Below are 12,222 nucleotides of genomic sequence, written 5' to 3' on the forward strand. Positions count from 1 at the left end.
TACCATTACTGCTAAATTGGTACAACTCCTAATGGCAGTCGTTTTATTAGTGAATGGATTGTTACTCTCAGCAGGGATCGTAAGCCATCAAATGAGGCTGGGGTTATAAGTGAATTAATAAGTGGAGCTCACCTGATTAGCCATTCTCAGTCCAATAAGCCTTTCCCACAGCAGACATTTGGACTTATCATAGTAGGAAAAGCACAGGTGTTACTAATAAAATTACAGGGATAATTAGGATTTTTTGAAATGGGGTTGTATGAGGTACTTATCCAGTCAGTGTATTACCTCCAATAGACAGCGCTTGACCCGCCCCCAGTTTGGAGGAGCAGGGAAGACTGGCACGGAAGCCACGCAATGTACTGCTGTGGATGGGGGCAGCAGCTAAACACATTTAAACGCAAACTTAAATATATATTAGCCACCGAAAAAAACAAATCAATATAATTTTAAGTGTACACTATATTCAGAATATTTGCCTTGCTGTTAAACTGCCCTGTTTAGGTTCACGCGGGGTGAACTGAAGCCGTTATCAATGCTCTCATCAAAGTGATTTTACCTTGCAGAACAGGGGAGATGCTTGTCCATCGCTGCCTCGGTCGGTTAGTTTGTTTGTTAGTTCCTAACCCTTTAAAACACCAAAGTCACACACAGTACACAAACTAACTGATCGAGGTAGCGGTAGACCAGCAACTCCCGTGTTCTGCGAGGTAAAATGTTTTTGCCAATAGTCTGAAACAGGGCTGTTAACAAATAAACAGCAAGGTAAAGCGGTAGATGTTATTCTAAATGTAGCGTACACTTATTGTAATCACATATTGATTAGTTAGGTATAAGGTGACTAAAATACGTTAAACAGCTGTCTCCATCCACAGCAGTACATTGCTTAGCTTCCGTGTCGGTACTCCCGTCTGCTTCTCCAAACTGGGGGCATACCGACCGCCATCTACTGTTGGTAATACACTGATGGATAACATATGGATAAGTACCTCATACAACCCCACTTTAAAAAAAATCAGAACTATCCCTATAATAACGATGGCTCTGTTCTAATCAATTGTCCCGGTGAGAGTATGACAGTGAGCCAGCATGCAAAAAGACCAGGACCCTACAACGGAATCAACTAAATGGAATTCATTCTTTATTTTTCATCATTCATTTGATTATTTACACCTGCGCTTTTCCTATGGTGACTTGTCAAAATGTCTTCAATTTAAAAAAAAAGGCATAGTCATTGTCTGCAGGATCAGATCAGACGAGTTAAGAAGAAATCCTGCATAAATCAACATATAAAAAGAAAATCTCAAAGAAGGTGCACCAACATTTTGTAAGGTGACAATGTGTAAACATAGATAAAAAGTTTACAAAAGGTTGTGCATTCCAGTTTATTTTATATCAAATTTCCTTTTAATCAAACTCTGATGTACAAATTAAAACGGAGTTTTAACATGCATTACAAAATCTTGCGATGGCAGAAGTGGATTTTCAAAATTGAATGACAGTAAAAACCCGTACAGATGCCAATCCCTACACACGCACTTACCCATCCCTCCCTGCATCCCAGGATTAAAACAAAAGATTTTTTTTTTTAAAGTACTTGTGGTGATATAGCAGTGGGGGCAAACCTACGATAGGAGAGACTCTTGGCTGAATGCGACGCATGTTGCCATGGCCATGTATCACTTGGCACAGACTGCATGCAGCTCCATCAGATAGCGCAGAACCAGCCACAGAGAAGGGGCCTATGTTTGTGACAGTGAGCGCCAATGAAATTAATTACACAGCAAACAACACGGGGCTGTTTCCCCCCCCACCCGTCACACAGAAAAGACTAACTTGACCACCACTTACTGCCACACATGCAAACGTGCCGGAGAGCACGACGTGACATTCACATCTAGTGAGATAGAGAGGGACATGGGCTGGGTGGGGCGGGGTGGCGTGGGGAGAGGGGTTGGAAGGTCCCTTTTTAGGCTTTGAGGATGCAGAGGAGCCTCAGTGGATTGATCGCATGACGACTCCCAACAGAAAACTATTTTTGCATGATTGCTTGATAGGTTTTCACACTGTAAACATTGACCTGTTAAAGCTGAGAGCTAATCCGCTAAGCTAGTTTAGGCTCATGTCTTCAGAACATCTGAGTGAAAGTGTGGCTTCCTTAAAACTACTTAGCATAAATCAGTATCTACAAACTGGCTCTTCTTGAGCGCAGAGTGAAAAGAAGCAGCATTTTACCATCACCCAAAACCCTGTCCTGTCACCTACAGTAAACCCTGTTTTATTAGGGTAAAACTCACACCCCACCCCTCCCCCATACACACAGAATCAACAACCAACAGTTACATACCTACAATCCTTTGTTACAACACACAGAGGAAAATGCCCCTGTATTATTTGGGGTCTAATGGGGATGATGAAGCTGTAGTTGCACTCCTACAGCGAAAACTATTTGACCACAGGAGACACTGGTTCGGTGTCACGGTCAGGACAGGCGGAGCGGACGTTAACCTACGCGAGACGTGGCGTTACAGTATTGGAGGTGGGCCGGGGGAGAGATCGGGAGGTTAAGGCACTTCAAGTCTCCCGATGATTGGAGGGGGTAGGGACGATGGGGACACGGGGCGCTGTTCTTGTGTGAAACTGGAGCTACATTTGGGGTTCAGCTCCTCTGTGTGTGTGTGTGTTTCCAAAGGTAGACAAAAGCGAAAAGGCAAAGCAAAAACGAAAACTCCATTGGGGGGGAAAAAAAAAATCAAACCTGATAAAAAAAAAATCAAACCTGATAAAGCAGAGGTAACCGTGAGGTGAGGAGGACCTGTTCTTTGTGTTTGTGAGCGAAGTGAATGAGTGACACACGCTTGCATGTTTTTCACAAGTTCTAGTATTTGTGTTATTTGTGTGTGTGTGTGTGTGTGTGTGTGTGTGTGTGTGTGTGTGTGTGTGTGTGTGTGTAACCTTGGCACCTAAAAATAAAACATGCTCCTGAGCTCCCCCCTCAGTCGGCACTGATGGCCCACTGCGATTGATCTGTGCACTTCCAGATCAGCTTGACTTGCATAAGGCTTGAGTCCCTAGACATCCTCTCCAATATTCAATTCATCCAGAGTCAAAGCAAAGTGGCAACGGAAATAAAACACAGCGATGAAAAGAATAAAAAATCCAGCACATGCGGCTGCCTGACAGCGAGACGACTAGAGTAGAGGGAGAGTGCTACCCGTGGCACTGCTTGTTTCGGAGTTGCCGAGGGTCGGGACTTGTCCTGTTTATGGGACAGGGCCCGCCCTGTACTGCGTCCCCATGGCTACACTGTGGTCACCAGGGCGAAGGGTTAAGTCACAGGCTGAGTGGCTTGCTATTAAGGGCTTCCATGTGTCTGCATATGTGGCACTGAAAATAGAAGTTGTTAAAAGCAAAAAGAAGAAGAGGACACGGTCGCGAGGAGGCTCTAGAGGAACTGACCAGTGCTGCTGCACGTCACAATAGACTGGGCTGGACTATAAAGTGCATACTTAACCCCACCCCTCCCAAGTGCTCGTGTGTGGGGGTGTTCCAGTACAAGTGCACACGAGTCTGTAAGTTCCTCTAGAGCAGCTAACGTGACCTCTCGCAATTTGCAAGGCTGTGGAGCACAGGAGACTTTAAAATATTATCTTACACTGGAAATTACATCTATGGAACACATCTTTACAATATGAATATGTCCTATGTAGATACATTGGCAAATATGAGCAGAAAATTGTTAAAACACAACCCAAACCCATCCTCCACCTTGCTGTCATTCTGAGTGAATGAATGAATAAAAGGATAAACTGAAGTCATCCGTGACTGAGGAAGGTTTTTCTACTTCCCACCGTAATCAACGCTGCTGCCCTTAATGATAATGCATCTCCATCATCGCCTCGGCTGCTTTGAAAGGAAGTAATTTATGATTTTGTCATAGCTCCTCCGTTGCCGTAGCGACCAAGAGAATACGTTTTCCGATTGGCTTGTTGTGGAGTCCTAAATGTCCTCACCAATCAGAGGCAAAGAGCAGCCCTTTCAATTGGCTGCCCGGAGCTGTGCTGCCTCGCCTTCGGAGGGATCCCGCTGGTTGGAGGAGCTAGGGGTCTACATCTTCCAGATCGCTCTTCGAATCCCCGAGCATCATGGGAGACTCCGACCCCTGGGAGAGAGACAAATAATAATAATTATTATTAACGTGAGAACTAAGAAATGTGGTGGTGTTGTTGGGAGGAAAAGGAACACGTATATCTCTGTGCTAAGCAGTGACAGTGGGATTACGACTTCTGTTATCTGGAGTATTCATGCCTCTGCCAGAACAAGTCTGACAGTCTTGTGTTGTGTGGGCCTCCTGTCAGGCACAGCAGGAGTCAAGAGAAGAATGGAGCAGTTCTCAAATCCACCGCTAATAACAACCGTGGGAGGTAACACACAGCCTTTTCAGCTTTTGACAGAAGCTGGCGAGATGTTCCATTTTCTGTTCCATTTTTCTCTTGTTTGGCTGCGTGAACCGAGTAGGAGCTGCTGTAACGCGATGAGTCATGTAAGAAGCCCGCTGTGCTGAGGGCTACCTGTCGGAGGCTGCGGTCGGCGTTTTCATTTGCTGGGCTGCCATCAGAGCCGTTGCTGCTGCCAGACTGCTCCTTCTCGTTTAACAGCGCTGTGGCGTAGGCCAAGGTATCCTGCAGAGTTTGATATGCACACAGTGAAACAGTGAGCCAAGTCCAGAGCAGAAGAGAACATTAAGTACGAGTGACAGCGTGTGTCTTTGTGTAGTGGTGGTGGAGGAACTAGAAGGGGGGTCAGACGGGGTGTGTGTGTGTGTGTGTGTGTGTGTGTGTGTGTGTGTGTACCTGCGCAGAGATGGTACGCTGGAAGGTTTTGTTGGTGGATGTCTCATTGGAGACGTTGCTCTGTGGAGTCCAGTAATGTTCAGTCATCTGAGGGCAGAGAAAACATGACGCAAAAACAATGAGCATACAGTACTAGACTGATCTCATGAAATGGCGTATGTATGACACGCCAATTCAAATGCTATTTTTGGTGTGTTATCAAGACGCATACTCGCTTTTTAGCGTGTTTATCAATGCCGTTTGGCCTCCATTGACTTACATTACCTTGCGATTGCGTGTGAATTTACACCGTAGCGAGTAGTATGAAAGGGCGAAAATCCGCGTAGGGAGGTTGGTCGGGGTAGAGGTTGGGTCAAACACAGGACTTTCACCCAGGAGACCGGGGATCGTGTCCTCGCGTTTCCTAAACTCAACCGTAGCTTTCTTCTTTTCCTAAACCCAACCCGTCCGCAGTATACGGCGCTAAAAATGCGTACAGATGACATGCCACTTGGCTTTAAAAAGTGGGCGTGTATGTTTACGCGAAGTCATGATGTCATGTTGAGCATACAGGTTAATTAAAACATATTTAATCACAGTGTATGGAATGTATTTCTCTGTGGTGTCCTGGTGGTTTAGGGCAACCAGGGGTAGTTATACCCCAGAGGTGTGACTATGTCTGCATGAAATCTAGTTAGCAGGTGAGCAGGGAAGCTGAAACAGTCATGTATAAACTGTTAACATAGTAAGCTAAAAGTCATGTGTAAATAGTTATGTCAGATATAAAGGGTTGGAATTAAGGAACCATTGGTGTACAGGTTTAAGGCACTTTGTTGCATGTCATCTACCATCTCTCTTGTTCTCCCCTCGTTTCCTGTCAGCTATCTCCTGTCAAAAAAAAACAAAAAAACGTAGTTCTCTGATGTATGTGGCGACACAGCAATTCAGAAGCTTGCCTTTTTTTGCAGCCACTGTACAGCCCAGCTCCAATGACCAGACAAGTCCTTGAAGTAATCCTTGGCAGGAGCACACCTGGTGGGACAAATAAAAAGGAAGGCTCAGAATTATGTCGCCCGGTTTATCTTTAAAAAACTAAAAAACAAACAAACATGAAAGTATCCGCCACAATAAAGCATATCTAAGACACGTACTACTACTGGACAACTCTTAACATTTGACCCTTAGATGAACTCACTTCTGGGCTAATGTGACCAGGAACTTCACACACTGGTAGCAGCGTCTGCTGTCCACGTTGTTGCTCTGGTGCATCAAAGCTGAGAAGAAACTCAAGTTAGGTTTTTATACATTCAATAAATCCATTCAATACACACACAAAAACTGACGATGTTGCCATGTGGCATGGCAGTCTACCAACAATGTCGATAAGAAAAATATTACTATATTGTAGATGACTGTCCAAGACTGTTTTGCTCTGTGGCATTAGAACAAAACAATAACAGAAGCACAAAGACATACCTAAAAGGCCTTTCTCTGACTCAAAGGCATACTTGAGTCTCTGGGTTTGCAGAGGTTCTTCCATTACCTGATGTAAAAGATGTAACTGATGTTAGCAAAGCTGATCGCAATAGCAATTCAATTCTTTACAAAGTGATAGATCAAAAGGTGAAGGGCCACGGAGTTAACGGATGACTGTTACTCACTAGAAGCTCCTGCAGCATCTGAAAAATGTTCTTCAGTTCATGAGGTGGAGCCGTCTCCAGCTGGGTCTATGAGACACAAAGTATTCAGGAGATTTTAAAACAAAGAATACTCATGATTGACTAAATGAATAAATGTCTGTCAGCTCTGACTACGTGTCTCTCAGTTTTTTTCTGAAGCTACCTTGAGCAACTGCAGCACGCCCAGAGAGAAGGGCTCGTTACAGTAGGCGGTGTAGGTCACCATCTCTATCAGGAGGGACAGGGGACCGGACAACTCGCGCATGGCAAACATCACCTGTAAATGGAATTAAGAACATCCGGCAAAGAGCTTTTTCACATTTATTATGCAGTTTAGGCCATGTATGGATTGTGTGATTCTTTTACTTCCCTGTATGAATGGAAGACAGGCAAAAACACAATCAAGTCGGAAAAATGTTTAAGACTCGGAGTTGTCGGTGTGTACGTTACCTCTTGAAGGTAAGGCTGTCCCTCTGGAGTGAAGAGTGAGACCAGGATGTCTGCGTGGAGAGCGAGGAGCTTAGTGGAGGCCGGGACGCAACTCACTCGCAGTTTAAACCCTCCTGGAGCTACGCAGGTGAGAAATCAGAGGATCAGACGGAGAGATGGATTGTACAAAAACATCAACCCTTCCAAGATTTGGTTTGAGTGTCTCACCCTGCGTCCGCTGGGCGCTGAGGTCAGAGTGTAGCGTCATGAGGGCCAGAGTGTTGTGGAGGTGAAGGAACTCCCGAGCCTGTGCTGGACTCCACCGCCGGTTCTGTGGAGACACAAGGAGAAAAACTAATTTGAATAAACTGCACTCAGTACAGTTGTGGATAATAAAACGCTATTTAATTTAATTTTCTTGCATCTTAAATCAACTTTTTCAATTTTGCTACTTCTAAATGCACACCACATTTAACATTGCTTAAAATAATTAAACAATAACATTTTTGTTTCTACACTTTACGCATTTCGTGGATGCTTATTTCCTAGGTGACCTACAGTAAGTGCCAAAGGGAGAATAAAAAGAAAAATTAAATACTGAGCGGAAAAGTGCAGGGGTGAAAGTGAAAGTATCATTGTGTCTTGGATCAAAAAGTACTACTACACTCTGTATATCGCGTGGTTCTACTGTACCTGGTTGTTTTGCCTATTGGGTCCCAACAAGAAGATGAGCATCCGGCGGTAAGCCGAGTGTTTCAACAACAGCTGACAAGGACCGCATCCCTGAGAGAGAGAGAACAGAAAGACAAAACATATTGTCATTTAACTTAACGTTGTACTTTGAACATTAAAGATCGCAGAAACGTCTGAATCTACTTATTTATTGATGGTTTATTACCCTCTGAGCGAAGTTACTGAAGAGGCCGAAGTACTGCGCGCAGTTTTTCACGTTCTCCGGAACATCTTTGTCCAATAAGGAAAGCATAGTGTCGGTCAGGTTGTCCAGTCCCGGGTCTCCAAAGTGAAGCGCGCTCTCCAGAGTCTTTTCAAGGATGGATGCGACCACCACCCTCACCTCCCTTACACTGCACTCTAACAGACAAACCCTGAGGAGGAGATAGAATGATCATCAATATCAGTGTTGCAAATGATGAGCACAATCAAAGGAATAAAACCATGTGACAATGATGTATAAACATCCTTCTGAGAGAGAATAAGGCTGACAAACAGGAAGAGCAGTCTCAAATACCCTTTGTGTGAAGAAAAGAAAACTTTGTCCTTTAGACACACAGCTGAGTGGGACACTCTGTATCTCCTCTCTATGGGAATGGCCGTGTGGTATGTAAAGGGGGCTGGGGTGTACTGTTGCCCAAACGTCCGATGTGTGATAACCAATCATGTCTGACAGCCATATCATAAACACAGAATAGTCTAAAGGCTCTGACACACCAACCCGACGGCAGACCGTTGGCAGAAAAGGCAGTCGGACTGATCATTCAGCTCCCGTCGGTCCAAAAAGTCCCTTTTCGGTCCCTTGGAACACACGGAAGCGACGCCGAGTTGAGCGAACATTCTGCGCGTCCCTGAAACGTAATACGTTTCCATAAGAGCAGGCGGCGCTAATCTGTATTCGCCCAAAAAATTTAAACCGGCAATGACGAATGCGTCACGTGGGTCTGGCTGCTCCTGAATTTCAAAGCCAAACATAATGGTGGCTCGTTCAGAATACGATCTCGTATTTTACGGAAATAGTTCACCGAAACGTGTTTCTGAAAACATTTTAAGCGAGAAATAGGCCATGCAGTCTGTTTTTTTGATCGACAAAAGGTCAGTTTGAAAGATTTTCGTCAGATTTTGAAAGGCATTCGTCACGCTCATCCCACTCGTCCCGCTCGTCATTTCCGGTAAGTGTTTTAACATAAGTGCACTGATTCGCTAATCAAGGGCTAGCTCTCCACCAATCAGATTGGTCATTGAGTCCGACTGCCCACTGGCCGATTCAACAAGTCAAATCGGCCCAAATTAAAGCCAACAGCTCCTCCAACAGACGACGGCACGGAACACACCGAACAGACTCGAGTCACCGACCTCGCCAGACTGTCAGACGGCCGATAATCGGGTTGATGTGTCAGCGCCTTAAGACAACACCTTCTTCCAAAACTCACACACTTTGGGAAAACTATCCTGACTCTTAATGTTTACAATCCACAATAACAGTGACCTGCTTTCTCAGCCAGTCAGCATCCAGTCAGTGAGCAACACGCACACAGGTGTTTTTCAATACCCCCACTGTCAGTGCAGATGCCATTAAAAGCTTGTTCAAGGGCACTCCAGAGGCTCAGATGTGGTGTGTGTGTTTGTGTGATTACAACATACTATAGAGATCTAAGGGACAGTTATATATAAAGTATGTGGGTATGTGGGGAGAGAGAGAGAGAGAGAGAGAGAGAGAGAGAGAGAGAGAGAGAGAGAGAGAGAGAGAGAGAGAAGCTTTAGAGGCTGCAGCAGCATTACCAGGGTGGAATAATGTGACCGAGGTCAGAGAGTTCAACGGGCATTGATTAGAATGAGGGAGCAACGTTGTGAGCTGCCAAGTCTGTAGCATCGCATATCACTAGGACAGCTAGAAAACTGCTGCAGTGGTTAAACCCAGGCCAAGGCCCTGCAATAAATCAATAAAAACAACCCTACAAGCATTCAGTATATATAAGCTAGTATCGTTTTTATCGTGGTGGCAATATCAACTGGCGCAATACACACATGCGACATATCGCGAAAGAGAAAGAGTAGAAAACTGCACTTTAAGAAGCAATGGTCATTCTTTTTTTAGTGGTGCCTTTTATGTTCAATTCATTGTTCAATTTGTTGAATTAAAGAATGTTGGAAATGATTTCCTTTCATCACAACAGGGGATAAATGCAAACTATTGAACATTTGAAAAAAACTACGCAAGTCCCTTTATGGACTACCAGACACAAATGAAATGATAATGAGGTGTAAACAGTAAATAAATAAAAAATAAAAATGGCCTTGACAGGGTTACAGGTGCATAGCATTGGCGACAGTGACACAGGATATTAAACCGGTTTCTTTGAACCTGTAATTGCTCGTCCTCTGTCACTAACAGACAAGTTCCCAAACTCTCACTTGAAGCACTAAAATTAGATTTTTTTTTTAATTATTATTATAATTTTTAAGAGGGCAGAGATTGAGCCCCCCTAAAAAGCTTCTTAAATCGCCACTGCTTCAATATCTGTTTATTTATCGCAAGTAATATCGTTATCGCGACATTCAACAACGTATCGCATATTTTCCTCATATGGTGCAGCCCTAATCCAAATCTGATGTTTCAGGAACTGCTCTGTGTCATTTCGGCTGCAGAGCTCAAATACAGTCACTTATACACATCTATACATCTCTGACAAATGTTCGTGAGGCTTAAGCTTTTTGGAGACCTTTTTGTGTACCCTTTTTCACTAAAAACTGGCCATCAAACAAATACAATGGAAGTTATGTTAATCTGTTGTAATTAGCTGAAGTAATTACAAATGTAGGCATTTTTAAAAGTCATTTTTTTCTGTAATTTTGCACGACAAAATGGTGTATTCCACAAACCCTTTTCTTGTGATGGCACAGTATGCATCACATATATAACAAGGCCAGCAAGCACTGACCTGGTGATCTCTCGTCCCTCTGGTCCAACCAGGTACTGCACCATCCACTGGCACGCTTCGCTGCTCTTAGACAGCAACACGTCCACTGTCGCCATCCACTCCTCTGTGTCCACCCTGCAGGAGATACAGATGTAATACATGTACTACATTTCTGCTTATAAGTGATGTTTACTATTGACAGGTGTAGGACTGGGTAACAAATTCAATACTTTTTAGGCACCGACCGATTATCGAAAAATGCTTCATCGTTCAACAGCCAATTTCAATATCTAAGGAGTAATCTCATCAGCGTCAGTGAGCCAATAAGGATGCAGCACGAGCACCCTGAGGAAGGCTCAAGCCAACATGCGTTGGTATATTTGGTTACACTTTACTTGAAGGTATCTACATAAGAGTGACATGACACTTTCATGAACACATGACACTGTCATGACACAGTCCCACACACACCCTAACCCTAACTTGTCATGACAAAAACCGACTGACACTTACTAAAAGAAGCGTTAGGTCATAAACGTTTATGACTTGTTTATAATGTTTATGACACGTTCATGACAGTGTCATCTCACTCTTATGTAAATACCTTCAAGTAAAGTGTAACCGTATATTTTTTATGTCTTGCCCTATTTATAAAAGGCGTTTTAACACTTCTTGTTAACAACCGTGAGTGCCTGCACTTGATTTTTTTATGACTTTTTTGGTCATAATGCTTCTTCCTTTTTGTGAAAAGCATGCAGCATGCTTCTACCAAGATCTAATAATGCTGCTGACGTTACATGTCGTAGAGTCACGCAGGAAAAACTCTACGTCACGCACAGAGACGGGCTCACGTAGTAGGAGCTGAAAAATAAATACAAAGATTTGTGGCATAATGTGTAATGTTATTTATTTTTGGTTTATAAAATTGGTATTGAAAAAAGTATCGTTTAGGAACCGGTATTGAAGTCACGGTATTGACATTAGTATCGGTATCGACATGTTTCGAACGATACCCAGCCCTAGACAGGTGTAGGTGTGTGTGTGTGTGTGTGTGTGTGTGTGTGTGTGTGTGTGTGTACATACCGGAGTTTCTTTTTGGTGTGCAGGTAGGTGTGAAAGAGGAAGTGAACAGCCAGCTGAAGACTCTCTTTGGCCATCTGCTGGTAGTCTGGATGCTTCAGCTTCGTCTGTAACAAACACAAACATGAAAACCACTGACTGCTGCGGCTTTATGTTTCCACCATGAACAATTGTGTAGTTTAGTGATAAAAGCATGGCGAGGTATGTACAAACAGGCCACACTGAGGTAAAAGCGCAGACTGCCTGTGGCGGGGACTGAAAATGGCAAATTGCGCTTTTCCGTGTCATACATATGCATTCATGGGAGGGTCAAGGGGAAAGTGGGAGTTTCCCATAAAGAGATGGGAGGGGAAACGTAAAATGCACCTAATTATGTATTCCACGGTGTGTACAAAAACCGCTTGTGAAAGCGCGCCTCTATTTTGCGGTGAAAATTCTCCGGCGCTGATTACCCGATGAACTGCAGGTTTGGTAAATACGACGTAAGCTAAAGTATCACAGCGTGCGCTTTCTGCGGGTTGGCCATGGCATCGAAAACCGGTTGAAACT

The 12,222-nt window shown here is 44.0% G+C and overlaps 1 protein-coding gene across 5 annotated transcripts in view; it reads right to left on the bottom strand.

Annotated features, from left to right (window-relative positions):
* Positions 1 to 1,371: 1,371 nt before the first annotated feature.
* Positions 1,372 to 12,222, bottom strand: part of usp24 (ubiquitin specific peptidase 24) — a 45,715-nt gene continuing 34,864 nt past the window's right edge. For all 5 annotated transcript variants that reach the window (XM_031311548.2, XM_036007086.1, XM_036007089.1 and 2 more), the window contains 14 exons: positions 11,677 to 11,780; positions 10,615 to 10,728; positions 7,839 to 8,046; positions 7,634 to 7,723; positions 7,169 to 7,271; positions 6,962 to 7,080; positions 6,675 to 6,788; positions 6,494 to 6,559; positions 6,309 to 6,375; positions 6,028 to 6,106; positions 5,789 to 5,864; positions 4,854 to 4,940; positions 4,572 to 4,682; positions 1,372 to 4,162 (listed from right to left, as the gene is read on the bottom strand). In XM_031311548.2, coding sequence (XP_031167408.2) covers positions 4,100 to 4,162; positions 4,572 to 4,682; positions 4,854 to 4,940; positions 5,789 to 5,864; positions 6,028 to 6,106; positions 6,309 to 6,375; positions 6,494 to 6,559; positions 6,675 to 6,788; positions 6,962 to 7,080; positions 7,169 to 7,271; positions 7,634 to 7,723; positions 7,839 to 8,046; positions 10,615 to 10,728; positions 11,677 to 11,780 — 1,401 coding nt within the window. In that variant the 3' untranslated portion in view covers positions 1,372 to 4,099. The remainder of the gene's footprint in view (positions 4,163 to 4,571; positions 4,683 to 4,853; positions 4,941 to 5,788; positions 5,865 to 6,027; positions 6,107 to 6,308; positions 6,376 to 6,493; positions 6,560 to 6,674; positions 6,789 to 6,961; positions 7,081 to 7,168; positions 7,272 to 7,633; positions 7,724 to 7,838; positions 8,047 to 10,614; positions 10,729 to 11,676; positions 11,781 to 12,222) is intronic.

This window comes from Sander lucioperca, chromosome 11, assembly GCF_008315115.2.
Source record: "Sander lucioperca isolate FBNREF2018 chromosome 11, SLUC_FBN_1.2, whole genome shotgun sequence".
In the NCBI taxonomy this organism is placed as follows: domain Eukaryota; kingdom Metazoa; phylum Chordata; class Actinopteri; order Perciformes; family Percidae; genus Sander; species Sander lucioperca.